The 22460-nt window shown below is 38.6% G+C and overlaps 1 protein-coding gene across 1 annotated transcript in view; it reads left to right on the top strand.

The window, feature by feature from the left end:
• LOC146001315 (uncharacterized) overlaps window positions 1-20871 on the top strand; it is a 121963-nt gene extending 101092 nt beyond the window's left edge. Inside the window, exon 3 of the mRNA XM_083138624.1 lies at window positions 20671-20871. Coding sequence (XP_082994750.1) covers window positions 20671-20695 — 25 coding nt within the window. The 3' untranslated portion in view covers window positions 20696-20871. The remainder of the gene's footprint in view (window positions 1-20670) is intronic.
• Window positions 20872-22460: the final 1589 nt, after the last annotated feature.

A 22460-nucleotide genomic window follows, 5' to 3' on the forward strand; every position in this document is an offset into this window, starting at 1 on the left:
ACTAACGTTTCTTAAAGTCAGTAGAATGTTCAATAAAAGCAATGAGATCTCCTGATTTTTCATACTGTTATTGGTCTTTTACCAACTAGGATTTTTTTTTAGACACCCTGTATATGTAGAATCTGGCTTCTTTGAGAAATAATTGGGAAATGTAATGCGAGCCTTGTGACTTCCTAATAATTCACGCAGTTTCTATTTCTTACAATCGTTTCTTAACTTGATCTCGTAAGTTAATATTTTTCTTTTCTGCATCACTAAGTTTTTGCTTAATGTTAATTTTGTTACTATCAAATTTTGATTATGCAATTTTTATTTTGTGTAATTTTTCTTGTTAAGTTTAGACACTTGTGTGAAGGGGAACTTGTATGCTTGTGCCCCTCTTGTGGCTGCGTGTCATTCTTGTCTGCTGCTGGATGGGACGGAAGCAGTATGATTATTTCACCATTATTCTGTTTCCAGCTTTGAAACGAAGTAGGTGTGGCCAATAAGTTACCGAAATTTGTGTTAATGCGCACGGTGCCCACTTTCTATTCGCCAGCACTTGCTCCTCCTTCCCAGCGCACGTGTTAGCTTCGGTGTCAGTATTTTCCACAAACTAGAGTGACTTTTAAAAATGTGCAAATATTAGTTTTTAAAATGAACACTGTTGTAAATACGAGAGATGTTGAAAATATAATAAAATAGAGGTAAACGCTTATCAACGATGTCAGTTCTCGTCAATGGTAATATACCATGTAAGAAGAATTCACACAGCTGGCTGTTGTAGCGGAGTGGTTATCACTGTGCGCTACGACACCAGGAGTCCCGAGTTTGAATCTTGGCCTGGGCATGGATGTTCTTTGTGAGTGTTATTTCATCAATTTCACCATATCATCACTCATCCTCATCCTCGCGATTAGCCAAGTGTGGCAGAAATGCGAAGTAAAATAAACCAAATGAATCATGCAATAATTTAACCAGTGTAGACAAACTCTTATCCATGAAAAAAAAAAACATCCACTTTCCTGCTGATGGCAGCAAGTCCAAAATTGGCTAAAATGTTCCATCCGCGTTTTTGTTCGGCTGAATTTCCTTGCAGTCCGCATAAATGCTTGTTTTTAAGACACCTGTTCAGAAGTCAATGATTCAGCACAATACTCTGGATTCACCGCAATTTTGGTATCGCCACTTGTTCAAGGTTTCAAATGTAGATGTTTTGTAACACTTGCTGTTGAAGCCACATCAACCTACAACCTATAAACACTATGCAAAATCTCGAGAACCACCACGCGGCAACGGAGAGGAGGGCAGGTTTTGCAGGGTCGAGGGGAGGAAAGCTATAAATAGCCGTGTGCTTGAGGGTAATAGTGTTTCGGAAGATTCTTGACCACGAGAAGTAGTGTCTCCAACTATGTTATTTTTTCCCTTATTAATTAGATACAAGAAATGTGAAGTGCTTATTACGTACACCCGTGTTGGAACATTAATAAAACTTTGTAGTTGCGAAGTTGGCTATATAGCAATTAGATACGATAACAGCTTTGGAATATTACCGAATTGTAACGATGTTTCTATAAAGGTCGGGTAGCAACACTGAATGGCACAGTTTGCCCATCTGTAACACCAAAAGCTTGTGTCCCCGCCCTCTACAAATTCCTTCTTGGAAGCAGTTGCTAGTGTATGCATCTGGCATTTTTCTTTGACAAGCTGGGGGAATTCGGGTTCCTGAAATCTGAGCATGTTTTATGTGGGAAGTAAAGGAAAGGAAGCGTAGGTGAATCATTTAATAAATGCTAAAGTAAGATTCCGTGTATTTGCACCAAGCACTTTGGCTTTTTCAAAGGTTTCGCTACAATCTTTTGCAGTGTGTTGATTTTACCATTCTAGATAAAACGCATGAAGTTGAAAGTAGTGTGTGCGTGTTTGTGGTATATACTTGGTGCGTACTGAAAGTCGTGATCAACTTTTTATTTCAGAAGTAAATGTTCACGTAGAGCGATGCGCTGTATAAGACAGTTAGAACCATCTATTGTGACAACATACACTTGAAAGTGGGGTGATCGGTGCAGTACGTATGTGCATTAGCGAGTAGCGAGTAATGGCTCCGTTTGACACGTCGTTTCGCCAGCGTGCAGTGATTGAATTCCTGTTTAAGGAAGGTGCATCGGCATCAGATATCCACCGCCGATTGCAGGAAGTGTATGGTGATCAGTGTATGGCTGCCAGTAGCATCAGGCGATGAATAAAACATTTTAGAGGTGGAAACACAGACATCAGTAATCTCCCTCACACAGGCTGCCCGAGAACTGCCTAGAACAACAGGAACGTGGCTCGCATCCAGGAAATCATCCAGGGGAACAGGCATGTTTCGGTTAGGGAACTTTCACACATTGTTGGAGTAGGGCACAGTGCTATCCAGGAGATGATTGGTGTACTGGGTTACCGGAAAGTGTGTTGCAGATGGGTGCCAAGGGATTTGAATGCGGCACAAAAACGAAACAGAAAAGATGTTTGCACAGAACTTTTGGCACGGTACCGAGCAGAAGATGGAGGCGAGGGTTTCTTGAAGTGTTTGGTTACTGGAGACGAAACCATTTTCCACCTCTACGAGCCTGAGAGTAAACATCAAAGCCTGGAGTGGCGACATCAAACATCACCAAGAAAGAAGAAACTGAGGAAAATGTCATCAGCTGGCAAAGTAATGGGAACTGTCTTCTGGGATTCAGAGGGTGTTCTTCTCATGGACTTCTCACTCCAGGGGAAACAATCAATGCTGCTCACTATGTGCGCACTTTGAGAAAATTTTGTCGTGCTATTCGTGAAAAATGTCCTGGCAGGGATAGTGTTATCCTCCAACACGACAATGCCAAGCCGCACACAGCACAGCTAACGAGGGATGAAGTTGCCAGATTTGGGTGGCAACTCCTTCGACATCCTCCCTACAGTCCAGATCTGGCTCCTTCAGACTCACTTGTTTTCTTTTCTGAAAGAACACATGTGGGAAAACAGATATGACACCAAGGAAGTGGATCTTGCCGTTAGGAGAATACTCAGACGTGCTCGAATGGAGTTCTACAACAGAGGAATTTTCAAACTTCCAGAACGTTGGCAAAAATGTGTCGATTTAGATGGTGATTATGTTGAAGACTAATAAAGGTATGTACTTTAACAGGCATATATTAGATTCTTTTTTGTAGTTTACTTCCTTCTTGTAACATGTTGATCACGACTTTTAGTACGCACAATACATCAACACATGTGTAATCTAGAGATTCCCATGTCAGTCACTGTCGGTCTAAATCATGTTTTCTGATTCTGTCTAGTCCGGTGTTTCAAGATTATAGACTTTACTTAATATTGCGAATTTGCAACACTGCACAACACAGAGTGACTGACAAGTAGCGGGAATTTCGTTAATTTGAATGAATGAATGTTGCCGTATGTGCTTTACTAAAGAATGGTTATGAATTCATAAGCAAGGATAAGGCTAGTACCTGCTTTCAACAGCATACAATGCTGTATTACTCTAGTTTCAAGACGACATTGAATGGACTATCTATCAGGGTGCAAAAGGTCTGCGGAGGGACTACTGCCAGAATCCACCAATAGGGCTGCACTGGCTTTCTCTAGAACACGTGCTTTTGTTTACATCCACTTCGTAGTAGAAAAAAATGGACTTTAGTTATGTTACCTAGGATTGTACCTTTGTTTATTTTCAGCCTGTAAGTTGTAAGATTAGTGACAGGTAAAATAGGCGAGTTGGTATTTATGAGTGCTCTGGACACTGGATCTTTTTCACGAAGTGAAAGTTCAGGTTGAATAACATGCATTTACTTATTTATTGAAATTTCCAGTACAGTAGAAACCATTTTAAAGAAACAACAGTAAAACAGTAGACTAGTGTTAAAAAATAACACACAATATAAGATAAAATAAACAAAAATAAACAAGCCAAAACAGTACCAAGGTAATTTTTTTTAAGTTGTTGATAAAAGACTAATATCAACTGAATATATCTACTTGGTTTGAGATGATGTTGAATTGGTTCGGTAGTCTATGTCAGTGTTCCGCAACCTTTTTTTACTCACGGCACACCACAGACGGGCCTAGACTCAACACGGCACACCAAAATGTCTGTCCCCTCAAAATCATATGAATCTTAATATTAGGTCAGTCAAAAAGTAAATGCAATGTTTTTGTTTTCTTCCGTAGGTTGGCTGTACAGCTTTCTGCGCTCGCAAGCCGATAGAAAGTATCGTTGTCTTCGCCTGTGGCAGGTTACAGCGTCATCACTTCAGTTCGCTCTGCAGTGTTGCCAAGTAAACATGGCTGCGCCACTGTCCGTGTGCACCATAGAAGAACAGCTTTCTGTAATCAGTTTTTTGTGGTCTGAAGGTGTACCAGGAGCTGATATCCATAGAAGACTTTCAGCACAATACGGTGACAATGTTTTACCGCTACGAAGTGTTTACCAGTGGATTGAAATGTTCAAAAGCGGTCGAACAAGTTCGGGAAAAAAAGTCAAGCATCAACACTCTGCAGGAAAAGTGATGCTCACACTTTTTTGGGACTCAGAAGGGGTAATTATGGAACATTATGTGGAAATGGGGACAACAATAAACAGTGAACGATACAGTGATATGCTTTCGAACAAGTTGAAGCCTGCAATTCGAAGCAAACGACGAGGTCGATTGTCGGAAGGCATTCTTTTGTTGCATGACAACGCGCGTCCCCATACCGCCGCCAACACCGCTCAAACTCTTCAGAATCTGGGCTTCGAGGTGTTAGAGCATCCTGCATACAGTCCTGATCTCGCTCCGTCGGATTACCATCTGTTCGGTCCACTTAAAGATGCTTTAAGAGGCCGTCGATTCGACACAGATCAACATGTGAAGGAAGCGGTGCATACGTGGCTTGCTGCTCAACCGAAAACCTTTTTTTCTCAGGGTATCGGAAAGCTTGTGGAACGTTGGACCAAGTGTATTGAAGTGCAGGGGGACTATGTTGGAATATGATATCATTGTAAGTTTTCTATTGTTGCTGTGAAAAATAATAAAAAATGATTGCATTTACTTTTTGACTGACCTAATATAATTACGAAATATTACGTCGTTATGTAATCAATTATTATTATTATTATCATTATTATTATTATTATTATTATTATAAAACATGAATAGACATGCATTTATTAAAAATTTATTAACTTTAATTCACTGTAGAAAATACACAATTCTAATACGAATTTTAAAGTAAATAACTCTACTCATACCTTCAATGTGATACTTGAGCCTGCTTAGCTGCACACAGACGGCTGATTCGTGGCGGAATCGTTGACAAAGCAAACCTCATTTCTTCATCGATGGATTTGAGTCTCTCTCTCTTTGATGTTTTAATTGCAGTCAACGTCGAGAAGCCCATTTCACACAAATAAGTAGTTGAAACTTTTAATAACACTTTAACTGCCATCTCGGAGATTGCCGGGTATTCACTGCTTATTGACAACCAAAATGTATCCAAAGGCACTTCGAAAAATTTTAATTTCAAATCTGCCAGTTCCTCTTGTGATCGTAAATTTTTCGGAAGATATTTCGAATCCATACTGAATGGATCACGAACCCAGTCAAAATCTTCAACGCTCTCTCCAAAATATTTTTTGAAAGTCTGCTGCAAGAGTACTAAATGTTCTTTAATTAAGTCCCATCAACACCTTGTTATTGTCAGCAAGGGACCATACAGTTTGGAACATCTCACAAGATCCATTTTCAATTGTCTGTATCCACAAGTTCAACTTATTAATAAATCCTTGAATCTTATCCATACTAGTCAGAATATTTTTGTTTCTACCTTGCATTTTTCTGTTTAGTTCATTCAAGTGTACGAAAATATCGGAAAGATATGCCAACTTAGATACCCATTCATCATCTGCAAATAAATCCGCATATGCAAAGCACAGATGTGATTGAACTGAACTGAAATACTGTAATTGTTGTCTGACAATGTGTGGGTCCTTCGGCGAAGGAAAAGGGCAATAAAGTTTAAGAAGCGCCGACAAACAGGCAGAAAACAGCCAGTCGTACACAAAAGATGCAGTATTACAAACAAAGAACTCGCTTGAATAGCTCTATTGTATGATTGGTGCGGGCCGCTAAAAGGCACACAAAGCTTGCCACCTGTAATCCATCAAACCGACCCAATATTACAGGCGAGAATACATATAAGATGAGCAAACCATAACCATATTGAGTAAATAAATTACATTTAATTTCTGTGAAACATAAAAGTTATCAGCAAGAATAAACAAGCACCTTCTTACTTAAAATCGACAATTAATTTCTTACAATATTAGGTAAAATTTCGCGTCACACGTTTCACCTTGTGACGGCACACTAGTGTGCCGCGGCACACCGGTTGTGGAACACTGGTCTATGTAATGAGGAACGTTGTATGAGTGAGAGTCTGGGAGTTGCAGTGTAAAAAATTTCCTTGCTCGATATTTGGTGACTAGGCACTCTGAGGGAGAGTTCATGGAGTGAGATGCTGCATCTCAACTTTCCATTAATAATCTTATGTAGTAATTTCATATCTGCGTGATTCTGGAGTATTTATGTTTAAGTTTACAAGTAGATCTCTCTTAGGTAGGTGTCTGATGGCCGACACACTATATCGAACGATGGAGAGGAAAAAGCAGAGAGCATCGTCAATCTTGGAGGTATGAAAGGGGCAGCCATGTTCCACAACGGTGAACAGTATTCTAGAATGGGGGATGCAAATGTTTTGAAGTAAATTGAAAATACTTTTGCATTATGGATTTCGATAAATCTGTAAAGTAGTCCTAGCAACACATTGCCCTTTTTGTGATGGTTGAGATGTGCTTTCGAGAGTGGCAGAGGTCCCGGTGAGGCTTTCCTCGAAGTCTCCCTGCATGCGCTTGCCTCTTGAACTGTACAAAGCATTGGGAAAGCGCACAAAGTTTTCAAGTATCTGTCATGGAACTGATCTGCAAACATATTCTCGTCGTCAACTGCAATTTGACAAGGCGGAGAACATTTTTTCACTATGCAAATTTGCACTAGTACAAGCGCAAAACATAAAAAGTGGAGCCATGGGCGTCGGGAGGGGGGTGGGGTCGAACAGGTTGGTGGACCCCCCTGGAAATTGACATCGTTCATTTAAAGATACAAGAAAGCCGCAAGTTTATTACTCTTATTGTGATTAACAGAATTAAAGTTCATTTAGTTAGTATTCGAACAGAATAATGAAAGGAAAAATGCATTGGATCGGAACAAGGTTATATTCTATTTCATCCAAAGAGCAAATGGTTCCATAGTTTTCAAAATTCTAATAATTACAGTTGTAGCCGAGAGGTCACACAACAAACTTTATGAAAAAAATTCCCCTATCATTTAAGGAATTTTCTTGAACGAGACATGCAAAAGTTAATATCAAAATGTATTTCAGATACTAACTGCATAAAATTCAAAATAAATAATGAAAAATAGTTGTGCTGGTATGATATTCAATTGTTTTTTGGATCGAGTCTCCACATTTATATTATAATAATTATTTTTATTTCGCCAAAATTTCTGGTGACGCCCATGAGTGGAGCTACAAATTTCACATGACTTGCACTAGACATTATCTTGTTACATTTCTGCTATCTGAAATGATGACAATTTGAAAAGGTACGAAATTCTTGGAGCAAGGTTGAATGTAAACTCTCGTTAATAAGGTTATGGTTTGTTTGTTTTTGCAATTCTGTTGATGAAATTGTCCAAAACAATTAATTCAGTTTATTCAGATATTAACATCGTTCGTGCCTCATCCAGAAATCATTGCCTAAGAGAGGATACAAATTGTGAACATTAACCACGGTTAATGCCTGTCGGACCACTTCCTACCGAGTCGAAATCTGACAATGGCCACTTTAACAGAAATTTGCATTCCAGAGACATCTTTTATGTAAGAGTTAATTTGTATTCTCTTCAGGTTTGGAGGAATAAAATGTTAACTAATAATGCTTGTCATGGCCCCTAAATCTAAGATGTTTACACTATTCCCAGTGTCATTTCCCATTTGTTCACTTTCAAAATAAAGGCCATGTTCTTTTAAAATGGGGACATTTACTCTGATAGGTCTTCCGGTAAGCCATGTTCCATGCCGCACCGTGTTTACATGTTTAAATTCGATTTTCAAAGGCAATGTTCTGGCTTTTGATTAGCTTGTTTACAAATGCAGAAAACGAATGAGGCTTGTTGGGAAGCTTGGAACTTCTGAGTGTGTGTCTATCTGTTCCACATTTGGTGGTTGGGATGCTGAAAGTGTCCTCTAGGGGTGTGCGGGATCCGGAAAAGTAGGGACCGGGATCGGGAAAAAAATTTCCCATCCCGATCCCGACTTTTGGAAATGACTTCCTGACATTTCGTTATCCCGAGTAGTCGGGAAATACCGAATAGTCATTTTAAAAAGTTGTTAATTCTCAACGTTTTCTGCATTGCAAGTGTCTGGAACTTATTGGAAAATGTTTATTTTTATTCCAGAAATGCAAAAACAATCACTTAAGTTGAAAATGATGTGTAGAATTCGAGATTTTCAGAGCTTCTGAAAATTTTGAACATTTCCCGTCCAAATAGCTATTTTTTTCCGTCCCGAAAGTTGGGATTAAAAAAATTTCCTGGTCCGACCAAAAAAATTCTGTCCCACACATCCCTAATGTCCTCCATTAAACGGACTTGAGGGTCTGGATGTGTGATCTATTTGTAGTGAACAAAAATTTTGTCCTTGGTTGTTTTGGTTATCATTGCCAGTGTTGCATAATAAAAAAATTGTGCTATTGGAAATTCCCTCTTTGTCCTCTATTTGAACATCCTTGGTTAGATTGGTTAAAATGCAATGGCTGAGATTAACTTTGAACGTTTTGAAATGTTTCGAACTCATTGTTCTTGAAGAGCCTGTTGTTGTTGTATCAAATCATTGCAAGCTGTTGTTGTATCACACATTACTTGAAGTTGTGATAGATGAATGAACTTCAGGGTTTGATATACTGCTGGAAACTCTAGCTTCAGAAAAGCTGAACTTTGAACCAGGTTTCGAGGAATGTTTTTTTTGTTTTTCTTTGTCGTCAGCATTTCTTCATCTTCGGAAAATGTGCTTGAGGTCAAAGATTGCTCAGTGTCATTACCAAATATTTTATTGAATACCCCCCCCCCCCCCCATTTCCTGTTTTTCGCTAACACTTTCCATCCTCTTTTATATTCGTTGCAGCCAACAAACAAGGTCATCGAGGCTAGCAAACTCTGTTCCGCAGCTTCGAAGTATGTATTTCTGTTGAAGGCCGTCTATGATTGAATAAATTAGTTTATCCTCTGGTATGTTTGATACAAGTTTACACACCAGTGCTGCTTTGCTTGCCACATGATTCGTTACTGATTCCCCCTTTTGCTGTATGCAGGCTCGGATCCGGGAAACATTTCTGTGAGCTTTTATTTTAACTGTTCATAAGTTAATTGCGTAAATTGCGGTTATTTCTTTATACCTGCCAACCATTCTAGTGTGATGCCACACATGGCTAAAGCAAGACCTGCCTTGCATTTATCAGCTGACCATTCATTAAAGGTTGCTAAGTTATCAAATCTTGATAAAAAATTTTGCACACTTTCATTGCTTTTTCCGGAGAATGACGGAGATTTGAAAGGGCTAGAGGAGCTTGCCATACTTTCTTGATTTGCGAATGTGCTTAAGTTATGACGGTTGGGAGGTGGATTATTATCAAAGTTGTTTTGCTCTAAAAGATATAGGTGGATATTACGCCTCTGTGCTCTTGTTAAGACTATGTTTGAAATAGGAGTTGAGACAATGGCCAAAGTTTCCAGTTCTTCCAGCGTAGTTTCCAATTCAACAGCGAGTGTTTGCCATCTTAACATTAGTTAATATAAACATTTTGTGAATAGCCAGTGGGTGGGTAAAATATCCGGCTAGCCTTAGGACTGCCCTTGTTCAATGACCATCCTAATTACTAAACTCCAATCATCTCTGCTTTGTCAATCACCAAACTGTCTATCGCAAACTGAGTCCATAACAAAACTGTCCATTGCAGCTATCAAAAAACTCTCTATATAAAACTGTCTGTCATAACTGTTCTGCAAAACCTGAGCCCTCCTCTCCCCCGGCCATACTATACAGGGTAATTCTAAAGTCACTATACATTTTAGTGATATCGTTACAAAATACATTTCTCTTGCATGTTATATGAAGCAATGCTAGAAGAAAGGACAAACGTTGTTTATGTTCATCTGCGTGGAATGACGTATGAACAGGTGTGGACGGACTTCACTCTGAATTACAGAAAACCAGGCCCCACCAGGCTGGCTATTAAGAACTTAATGCTTGTTCTTTTAGACTTAATGGCTTGTCATTAATAATATTTCATATCTTAGCATATATTCAACAAATTCAAGCAAACAGGTAGTGTTGTGGATAAAGAACGTCCTGATTGGCCAGCTATAACACCACAAATTGTGCAAAGTGTACAGAATGCGATCGCACGTAGCCCCACCGCATTGACCAAGCGACTCAGTATCCATAATCCCAGCATCTACCAACTGTGGCTTATAGCAAGGTGGATTTGGGCACACCAAGCTTCTTACTATGCACCAACAGGATGGTGCACCACCCCATTTTGCCATCATCATTCGTATCACCTAAACGAAGTTCTCACCGGTAGATGGGTTGGTTGTGTCTCGCAACGGGAAGAGTTGCCCCCCCCCCCTTTCCATCGATCTGACCCTCATAGACTTTTTCATTTGAGGGTTTCTGAAGTCTAAGGTGTACGAGGTGAAGATCCACAGCATAGCCCAGTTGAAACAATGCATTATGGCTGCAGTTGCTGAGATTACACCAGCTATGCTGGAGAAGGTGTTTCTGGCTGTGGTGGATTGTTGGCATATGCACCTAGACTTGAGGGGTGGTCACATTGAGTTATACTGATTATGTGTCCTACTGTGATATACGTATGTTTCAGTACATATTGTATTTTGTACAATAAATCCTGTTCATGCAGAAATGTATAGTTTCTTTAGAATCACCCTGTATATTCCTTACCAATATCCTGTTGGCTGACATCGGGGGACAGGCACATTTAGTAAAATTCTGAGTTATCTTTATGCAGGAAACGACAGAACTTTGGCAGGCCATATACACCACAATACTACTTTTTTACAATGAAAATGAAAAGGATGATAAAGCTAGTAAAATCAATACAGACTGAATGAATGTCTTCAGAGATTCCTGAATAATGATTCTTGTTCACAAAGTCACATAGCAGAAGTTGCTGTGTTGATAGAACCCATGGTGGAATGAATAGCACAGTGTGCTAGGACACCATAGGTCTTAGATTCGAACCCAGACCTGGGCATATTTTTTCCTTGTAGGCATCCTTTCATTATATTATCACTCATCCTCCTAGTTTGGATTACCCACAAGTGGCAGAAAATCGGCAGAGAATCAACATAAAATAATCTAATTCAAACAATTAATTTAGTATGCTGGAGCATGATGATTATTTAAGTTGGATTGATTGAATTGTCATTTTAAGTCCACTTTATGCACAGAAAGGCTAATCGGGTCTGAACCTACAGTTTGAAGTGAGATCTGAACCACTGTGCCATGTGCCTCCAGTGAGTATGGAAACATGGATCCCTTGATTACAAGGCAACAATGTTACCACTATGCCACCATGAAGGAAGCCATATTTGGAATTAAAAACACTAACCTGGCTCATCTTAACACGTACAAGGTTCTTCATTGAAATACACAATTTTACTTATATTCTGTGATCAATGTGTGCAAAATATGCAGACAGAATCCAATGAATCATATTACCTTAGTATAAAAGTAGAGATAGAGAGAAGGGGGCACCCGAATAGCTGAGTGGTAGCGTCGTTGCCTTGTAATCAAGGGGTTCCAAAGTCACAGAGTGGTTTGGATCCCATTTTAAACTGGAGGTCCAGTTACGATTAACCTTACTGTGCTTCTAAGTGTACTTAAAATGCCAAATCAATCAATCCGATAGAAGAGACCTTGAAAGTTTGGAGATGGACAGGTAAAGATAAAATCTTAAGGAGAAATTACTTCAATAGCATAATTCCAGCACGGCTTGTGTGCATGTCGGATACATCTCAGCTTCATAAGTTGGTGTCCTAGGTTTGAATCCCAGCTTGGTAAAAAAAAAAAAATTGCGAAATGAATGGTACTGCACCATAGCCTTTGTCATGTATTTCATCCATTTTGTCATCTTCCTTAGTTCATATGGCAAGAAAAAGGTGATTATTATGAAAGTATTATACTTTCAGAGCTTGTGATAGTTGCTAATAAAATTTTCAATTTTGAGATATTTTTTTCTTTATTGTGTTGTTGCTAAAACTGGTTCTTAACAACCACCATTGCTACAAATGAATATTTTCAATAAATTTATAATTTTATTCCTTTCAGTGTATCCTCCCCTAAAAGTGCATAAACAATATTTTTTGACATCTTTAGTTTTTCTATTGAATTGAAAGTTTACTTTCACAATTATGTTATTTGTTAATTGCCAAAACGAGTTGAAATTTTGACCCTCTAGTTTTGAAACCTGTTACATTTCACCCTTAAAAAAAATCCACCTGGGTTCAAACTCACTCCCTGTGTCACGTGTCAGCACCACGGCACATGCACTGTATACAGTCTGATGCTGTACTCTGATAATGTGCAAAGCGAACTGCTAAGGAACATCACTCCCAGGTTTTGATGCCCATTGAAGAAGGCATTGTCGAGAATGCAGGTGAAATGGGAACACATCGTTCATTCTTATGTTTTTCTAATGCTGTCCCAAAAACAGTGTGAATGGAGAAAGTTTATATTTGATAATTTGTTTGTTGATTTCTTTGATTTCTTTCACTTCTCTTTTCTGTCACTTTTGTCTAATCGTGAAGATGAGGCAAATGGTAATAAGATGAAAGTGATTCAAGGAGAATCACAAACATGCATAAACATCACTCAATGCAAATCCCGAAGATGATTTTACTGCTTGAGAGTTATGACATAAGAACTACTTTAGTCTGCAAAATTACGATCATTTTTAATAAGCAGCAAAATATGGAATATATAACAGGCAAGAGTGTTTCTGTAGTCAATTTATATATTTATATAAGTCAACCGAGATATTACTTACAGAGTATAATGTGCACTAAGAACAACAAATTTGTCTCACCTCATTTCCTTAGACTTCAGCGGTGGCCCTGAATTATAATAATAATTTCTAACAAAATGCATTAGAAACCCATTTTCTAATACGTATGTGTAATTATTGATCTATTACTAATTTTCATCCACTAGCTCTTGAGCTAATTTAGAGCCACGAGCCACAGCTGATACAAATGTATGTATGCACGTGTGTTTGTGTGTATAGTTTGCCCGCAAGTGATAGAAATTAGCAACTATATACTGGATGTCAGTGTAGGAACCGAGCATTTCGATGTTTCTCGACATTTTGAGGGAGCGGCCTTTCCACCTCTCACAGGTCATCAACAGGCAGGGTTGGGTATCGCCGTTGCATCCATACAATGTTTCCAGCTCGAGTAGTTTATGACCAGATTGAAGAATGACCACTTGAACGGTGGTAACCGCATATATTTATTTATTTGAGAAATCCTGAATACAGAGAGAATCCATTTTATATCAGGATATCAACAGCGAGAAAAATAAAAATTAACAAATGAGAAGCACACACACATATGTAACAAGAATAATACAATAAAAATAATAAAAATTAAACAATGATAATAAAACAATAACAAGGGTATAACAAATATTAATTTCTGTTCAGCTGCTTGATGCATGCATTTCTGAAAGCCTGCTTAGATAGATGGAAGCCTGGGGGATCATTTAGTGTATTGTACCTTGTTTGTAGCCTATAGAGAAATGACCTTTGTTCTAGGGATAGCCTTGAAGTTTTTGTGTAAAAGAAGTTGTTGCATTTGCTGTTGGTACGTGGGATCCGGATGTGAAGATGTGGCAAGAGTTCGTTAGTGAAAAGTTGTCCATTCATGATTTTTAAAAGAAATGTTAGATCTGAAACTTGACGGCGAAGGGACAGATCGTGAATTTGAAGAGTGGATAGAATTTCATGTTTGGAAAAGTTTGCAAGTGCTGGACATCTATGTTTGACTATTATGATAAAGAAATTTACCACTTTGTTTGTTCTCTTTATATTGCTATCACAGGCCATTGACCAAATACAGGAACCATATTCAAGAATAGGTACTACGCACGATGTAAAGTAAGTTTTGAGGGCAGAAACATGTGTGATATCTGTAAATCTGTAAATTAGCCCAAGGGTTTTCATGGCTCTCGAAGTTATGTAATCTATGTGGTGACTGAAAGTGAGTTTGCTGTCGAAAATATGCAAACAGTTACAAGTGGTCCAGAATCAGAGCACATACACCCTAAAATATGTAGAATGGTGGCGGGATGCCTATGTAGATTATCATATCTCAGGGCAAGTAGTATTATTCTCAGCAAATAACTATTCTACTATTGAGACAGCTTAAAGCACACAATGTGTTAAAAGTAATTATCTCCACAAACTGTACGATTTCTTGAGTCTCACATTATTTTTCTTGAATCCTTATCATTCCGATTCGATCATATGTGGCAACACTTACAGGCAGGAACGACCTTGGCAGAAAGGGACTCTGATTGGCACCAAGTTGACAACTGACTCAAGAAGCCCCGCAACCGACAGAACTCGAAGTGCATGGATCCTACATTGACATAAACTTTAGAGTGGAATTATCCTCTGTTCACATTTATTTTATTTTGAACTATTCAGACATGATACATATTCTCGATTTACTTTTTTGTGGAGAGGTTGACTAGGACTGGCCTTGTGTAGATATATGTGATCTTATACACAAAATTTGTATCTCAACCTGATATCTATTCTAGCCTGATCAATAAGTAATCTCTATTCTAATATCTTAGAATACCTTGTACTCTTATCGATGACAGACCTTTGACCACCATCCATCCTCATCGTCCAGATTTGTCCAATGTGGAAAAAAGCCATGTAAAATTAAACAAATTGATTCATGCACACGACACCTCTATGTGTGCACATACACAACAATACACATGAATTATAGGGACCCGCAGAAAAACTGTAACCTCAAATTAAGAGCCAATCTTAGAAAATGGAAATGCATATTCATGTTCAGGAGGTAAATTTCAGTAAGAAACAGCCACTTTCCTTTCTGTAACAGAAAGAAAGTGAAAAGTGAAAGTGAAAATTTTTCGCTGACCCAAAGGATGATTGCTGCAAAGTGTAATGTGAACCAAAGTGCAGTTAGTAAAATTGTCAAGCAAAAGAAGGAAACAAAATTTTTCTCCTCGGAGAGTTGGACAATGCAGTAGAAAACGAGCTACAACTGCTAGAGACGACGCCTATTTATTGAGAGTGAGTAAAACAGACCCTACTAAGTCGTTTCCATCTGCTGCATGCCGGACGAAAAACCCGAAGGCCATTAAAAAAAAGCAGCTGTTGACTCTTCTTATGATGAAAAAACGCCTTAATTGGGCGAAACATTACAGAAATTGGACAAAAGAAGACTGGAAGAAGGTGTTGTTTTCAGATGAGAGCCACTTCCTAGTACAGGGTATCAGAGTGCAGCATGGTAGATCCGATGGAGAAAAGGTCACGAAGAAGCACATTGTTCAAAACGTAAAGCATTCTGCAAAGAAAATGTCCTGGGGATGCTTTTCCTATTATGGGCATGGGTCACTCGTCCCAGTGGAGGGGATGATGGATCAAGACAGATATATCGAAGTAGTTCGAGCCAGAGTCGTTCCAGAGCTACGGAAACTTCACCCTTATGGCACTGGCATGTTCCAGCAAGATTTGGCAACATGTCACACATGAAGGAAAGTGAAGAAATTCTTTGCGGGACAAGGCCTAAATGTCTTGGAATGGCCAGGCAACTCACCGGATATAAACCCTATTGAAAACCTTTGGGCGATCTGTAAGCAGAAGCTTCGCAGAAATGATTGCACTACGAAGGAGATGATGATTTCTAAGTTGATGAAGGTGTGGAATCACGATGAAAATTTTAAGGAAATGTGTAAAAAACTTGTTGATTCTATGCAAAATCGTGTAAAAATGTTAATTCAGATTAAGGGTGGACATACCAAATGGTAAATGCAATTATTTATTGAAAAGGTTTGATGTTGAAAGAAATAAACACGATTTCATGAAAATTTGTGTTTGATTCCATTAATTTGCACAAGGGTGTAAATGAAACAAATATCTATGATATTTAAAAAGTTCAACACCACAGGACAACTCTATTATTAGAACGTAGAAATATGTGGTCTACAATTCAATATGCTTGAATTTTCCACAATGTAACCATCTTCGGCCACAATCCTTTACCCACCTTTCCCTCTATATGTTCAACTCAGTCCATAAGGAAGCCTACTTAACTGTTACCCCTCCCCTCGGGAGTATGATGCACAAAAGTTGCGAGTCTGCACATGTTCTTTTGCATGTGGTTCCATTATACTAGACCAATGAGAAAGGAAAATGCCTTGTTGCCATATGCTTCACCCTTAAAGGGGGCATTTCCATTTCCATAAAATTCCAATTACTATCACCAATTCTAAATTTACCTCGTACAGTAATTGACGATCTGAAAGCCTCCCCCATTGGCATAGTGTTAACATCTCCTTGTAATGAAATTGTCCCGGTTGCAAAACCTCGTGTAGTTCCTACTAGTTTGGATCCCACTTTAAGCTGTAGATCTAGTCCCGATTACCTTTTCATGCATAATGTGAACTTGCAATCAAACTTAAGCAAACAAATGATAAATTGAAAAAGGGGCTGCTCATTGCCAAACTTTTCCGGTGGCGGCCCCACCCCTGTTGTGTCCCTAAATAATTTTGTTATTTTGGTTGCCTTGAGGTTTACATTGGAGCGGGAGGTGATGTCGATTCAAACACTATTTTCAATGAAGGTAAGAATTTCTCATGTAAATTGATAGTAAAATCTTTAAGATTTGTAGCCAGTCATAAGTTTGTGAAAATTACATTCTCCTGAACCTAAGAATGAATATATTAAAGCGCAATGGCAGAGTTGCGCAAACAGGCTAAATATAGTATGTTTATGCACGAAGAGTGCTAACTTGATGTCATTTAGGTTGTCCCTAGTTGCCATGGGCCGATAATAGAAAAATTTAGATTTTTACACTACGATTTGTTTTTTCTGGTTGCGAACATGTGTAATTCAACAGCGGGAGTAGGAATTAGAGAAACTCCCAAAATTGTAAAGAAAAATGTTTTAAGTGTGTAAGCACATGATATTTATTATTATACACTATGGCATTATGCCCTATCCAATAACTTAATATTAACGAATGTTTTCAATGCATTAAGTAGGCATTATCCTCATATTTTCATTTTTTTTAGCAGCAATATAATTCGTGTAAATAATAAAGCCCTAGAGGTTTCGACACATGAAACAGAAGATAAAATATTTTTTGGAATAACTATTTTTGATAAATGTGTGTATATAAAAAACAGGACCATATTTACTAGCCGAAAACAAAGAGTCAGTTATTAAAGACAATAATAAAAATAAAAGTGCAGTCGCGTGAAATTATTAGGCATTATTCTTTACTCGATTCACGACAATGAATCACTTAAATTGTGAAAATTGCAAGTAACGTTAACAAGTGCTGTGCAAACTGTAAGGCTTTTTTTCAGATCCGATATTTTCTCTGTTTTTGATGATCGTCTTTTCAAAAATCTTACTTTTACACCACTAATCATTCATCTATCATGTTCAACAATAATTTTTGAGGTTAAGATTAAATTAAACTTGCAATTGAATGTAAAAGCAGCACGTTCAGCATCAAATTCCCCATGTTTTTAAATGGGAGAACAATTGCCCATGAAAAGCGTGGGCACACAACATGGATGCTGCTACCTACAACAGTTTGCTTCGACCAGGCCCATTGTGACTATACTGCATCTCCTGCAAAATGCACGCATCCATTCTGAAGCATGGTTTTGTGTTGGATAACGATAACACCACAGATAATGCATTTATCTGTAATTTCAGTGTTCCTCCTAATTCCCATGTTATCGAATTGACTTTGCGATTTAAACGCAAGGGGGAGACGTTTATAGTAGTCTGATGATTTTTTTTCACAAAGTTGCCATAATGGCACACCAGCTACTTCCTTCATTAAAACACAAACACTCCTATTGCATAAGAAGTCGTTTTTACATCCCATCCCAATCGACGCATGCAGCACATTTCCTTTGTCTTGAATTTACAACACGGCCTGGGAATCGAGTAAGCATATATCACATTAAAGATGAAAGTTTGCAGGCAATTGAATAGTAGACAGGAGGTGTGAATTTCTTTGTGATATCGCTGGTAAACAAATTTGTGGTAAATTAAAACTAACAGGAGCACCAAGAAAAAGAAAAAAAGAAATTACTGTTCTGCATGATAAAAGGAAGCCATATTCAAATGCCATGGTTAATTTTTAACTAGTATATATGGTGCACATATACAGGATGATTCAGTCTTAGTAGATCAAGTTTTGATAAGGAACCCATGTCTGGAAACGTACCGTTTTGGTACTACACAGATGACAAGATTACATAATTTCACATCTCCATCACCACCTAATTGGGTGCAAAAATGTTATACGATGGAGTGGCACGATGTGGAAAATGCTCTGCATGCAGCTCTACCATTATGTCCAGCTTTGCCGTAAATTAACACGTCAGTGTTCTCGGCAAACATGTATTCAACCATACTGTACTGTCTTCCGCAATGACTGAACAGCAACTGACGTGAAGGTCGAAGTACACCGTATTATAAACAGCGAACTGTCTGCAACCACGACTGAATAGCAACTGACGTGAAGGTTGAAGCACACAGGATTGGAAACAGAGGACATTGGAAGCAGCACACATAACATCAAGTGACTGAAGACGTCACCCTGTGCCAATGTGGGTTGCCTACCGTGAATCGGGAAATGTGAAATTATGTGATCTTGTCATTTGTGTAGTACTAAAATGGTATGTTTCCGGACATGGGTTCCTTATCAAAACTTGATCTACTAAGTCTCCTCTACAACTCCTAGAAGTGTGTAATAGGAATTCTGAATCACCCTGTATATAGACAATAAAAAAGTGCTCAAGTTCAACTTTTTCCTGAAACACAGAGTGGATGGGTGGGAGAGAATGGGCTTGGCTTGCCTGAGTCAGCACGTTTCTCCTCTAAATGTGATATGGACGTGTTCATATGTGGTGTTACAGCTAAAAGTAGATGTTTGTGTATAATAGTTTCCTCTTTTAAGGCTACGAGTGACAGTTTCACGCCAGGTGAACATATATTTCAACAATGTCAAGATGTGAACTTCTACTGAAAGAAACGACAGAGGAAAAGAGAGCACGAACTTCTTTCCATGTTGGAAGTGGAAGCTGTTCTTTTATTTACAAGATCCCATGTATTCCTTATGGAGAGGCAACTTGAACTTCAAGTTACGTCTAATGAAATGGACATTTCAACTTTTTCAACCGCACACAAAATCTTTAGCCTGTTCTCTTTACGTCCATATGTTTTTCTTCACCCTCAGAAGTTTAACATTCCCAAAAGAACAAATAAAATAAGAATCCCATCAGTGTAATGCTAAATGCTAAGTTTTCTCCCCCTGCTACGACCATCCAACAGACAAGACCTCTTCCCGGCTCGCCACAAGAAAAGGCTAGTAGTGGAGGAGCAGTTTCGGGTTCTGCAAATGGCTGGACATATAAACTGTCCCTCGTAGCCTTAAGTCCTCTGTTATCCCAATGGACTTGTGCATTTTAAAACACAAGAAAAGAGGGCATGTGCTTTCCACAAAAGCAATAAGAAACCTGAAAGGGATGATATTCTGAAACTACAAGGAACAAAAAAGTTCGAGCAATATAAAATGAAAATATGTAACTTACTTTTTGCCTCGATTATTTAAGAAGAAAAAACACTTTAACTCAGATTTCACATACATTCTGGCTGTACCTGAGAACAATGAATTACGAATCACACATTCTCTGAATTACAGCATGATTGACATCTGACCTGAATCAGCATTTATTCAGAAAACAACTTCTCCCATTAAATCAACATTCCATCTGCACACTTTTTTTCCTTCAGATAGACACCAGAAGGGAGAATTCTCCCTCATCCTCCTTCAAATATTAGCCCAATAATAATGACGCAACAATATATTAACTATGCATTTTTTTTCTTCTAAAGACCAGAATCCAGTTGCTCTTCTATGGGATAGACCCACCTTGATCCCCATTTACCTAACTACTGTTTTCCCAGTTTCCTCACAATATATTGAAAGCGTATATATCTTGAAGCCTCTGCTGCTCTGCAGCAAAAAGGATGCATGTTCCTAAACAGAATTTTCACGCTGAGTTCAAGGGGCAAGCCGTTTTTTCCTATCACGTTAGGTTTTCGAGGAAATCAGGAATTTGTGTTTCATGAAAGTCCCATTTATATACCATAGGAGGGCATGGAGAGTATTTAGAGTTAAATTGTGATTACACATTTGTATGTGGTCTGGCAACACTAATTCGACTTTTTTTTTTGTTTTACAGGTGGTCGAGTGTGTTGTATTCCTAGTGCTGAGCGGTTGCATGAAGTGACAAATTGTGTATATTCAGACAACAATGTCTTTACGTGGCTGCAAGAACGACCTGAACACTTTATGTTACATATGTGGGAAGCACATGTTGTGTAAACAAAGACTAAAGATAACGCCATTCTTCAAAGAAGCCTACCTTGAGTATTACGGACTTCTTAAGGTTAATTTTCAATTCAATTGCACATTTATGTTTTTCTTAAGAAATACAAAAAATGAAGAAAAATTCGTCATTTACAATCATGAATAATGGAGAATAATAGTAACAAGAAATAGCATTCTTTAGATGTAGGATGCAAGCAATAATACGAGTCTGCATTTCTGTATCATCAATATTCTGTTTACAACACACAATTATTGCACACTTGAATTATATGTCTCTTGCAAGTGAACCTTTCACATTTGCTGCATCTCGCACAACTTTTGTTATCAGTATTTGGACACAGGTGGTATCTTCCCCTTTTACCACTGGTTTCCGCACTCATACATCCAGCAGAAGTCAAACTAGGTCTTGAGTGACAGATCCTCTCAGCTACTTGTCTGGCAGCTTCTGCTCCTGGTTGATGATCTCTGGCTTCAATGTGTGGCTTCACCATTGCCATACCAAGTTGCTCGAGGAAGATCCTTTTTTTTTTTTTTTTGTGGAGAGAGTTCTTCCATTCAGGATTGATCTTCAGAAAGAGCACGTATGTGTTGCAAGCAGAAATATCCAGAATATTGGAGAAAACTACAATAGGCCATCTGTTGGTCTTTCTTAGGGTGACCCAACACATACATTCCAAAAAGAGGACAGAGAATAGTGAAAAAGGAGGACAAAGTCATTAAAAAGAGGACACCACAATGAATGGCAACATATTTGCCATTAATCATAATTTAATTAATAAAAAAATCTTACCAACATTTTGCTCACAGTTGCTTTTCAGGTGATCTCTTTCAATAACTTCCTTTTTATAGTCGATGTGGTTGCTACGTTAACGACAGGTGGCGCGCCCACCAGCTCCAACAAATCACATTCAATGCACAGTGTTGCCACACATCTACTCTACGCTACCTTCTCCCTCCGCGCACAACCACCTTCCCACGGTCTCCATATTGAAGTTGCAAAGTACGGCAACAGCGTATCCGCAGTCATGCGACAGACTCCACATGGAGTAGACGAGCAGAATGACAGCTGCACCCATGATACTAGGAGACATGGTAGGCTCATGCGCATCGCCGGGGGTTCCCTGCTGTCGCTGTGACGTCATCTGGTGAGCAACTCGAGATTTTGCCGGCTACATCTGGCAGTGAACTTTTGTCTCTTGCTAACAAAACTAAGTTTTCTTTACTGAGAGCTCTCTTCTTTTAATGTGACATATGTCATTGGTGTATCATATTCGTAATAAACCGGTTGCTTCCTTTTAGAAAATAAATTGTCCTAGTATCATGGCAAAGTCTTTGGGCAGCTGATCGGAGCGAGCGAGTGATAAACCATTGCTACTTGAACATAATCAAATGGCCCTAAAATAAATTATCGAAGCCGTGGAAGATGCTGATTTCAAGGTTATTGCCCAACTGAGTGACCTAGGAGGTACAAAAAGTCACAAAAAGACAGATGGCGAGGTTAGCTGCTCAACTCCTCTCCAATACAGTTTCCATAGCAATTCTTTATTGCATTGGAATAAAACTTCTGCCAGATAATGGAATTGCAACAGCAACGTTTATACAGATTTTTAATTACTGGTTTGATATATTTAATTCATGTCT

Source organism: Lepisma saccharinum, chromosome 17, assembly GCF_977018435.1.
Source record: "Lepisma saccharinum chromosome 17, izLepSacc3.1, whole genome shotgun sequence".
NCBI lineage: Eukaryota > Metazoa > Arthropoda > Insecta > Zygentoma > Lepismatidae > Lepisma > Lepisma saccharinum.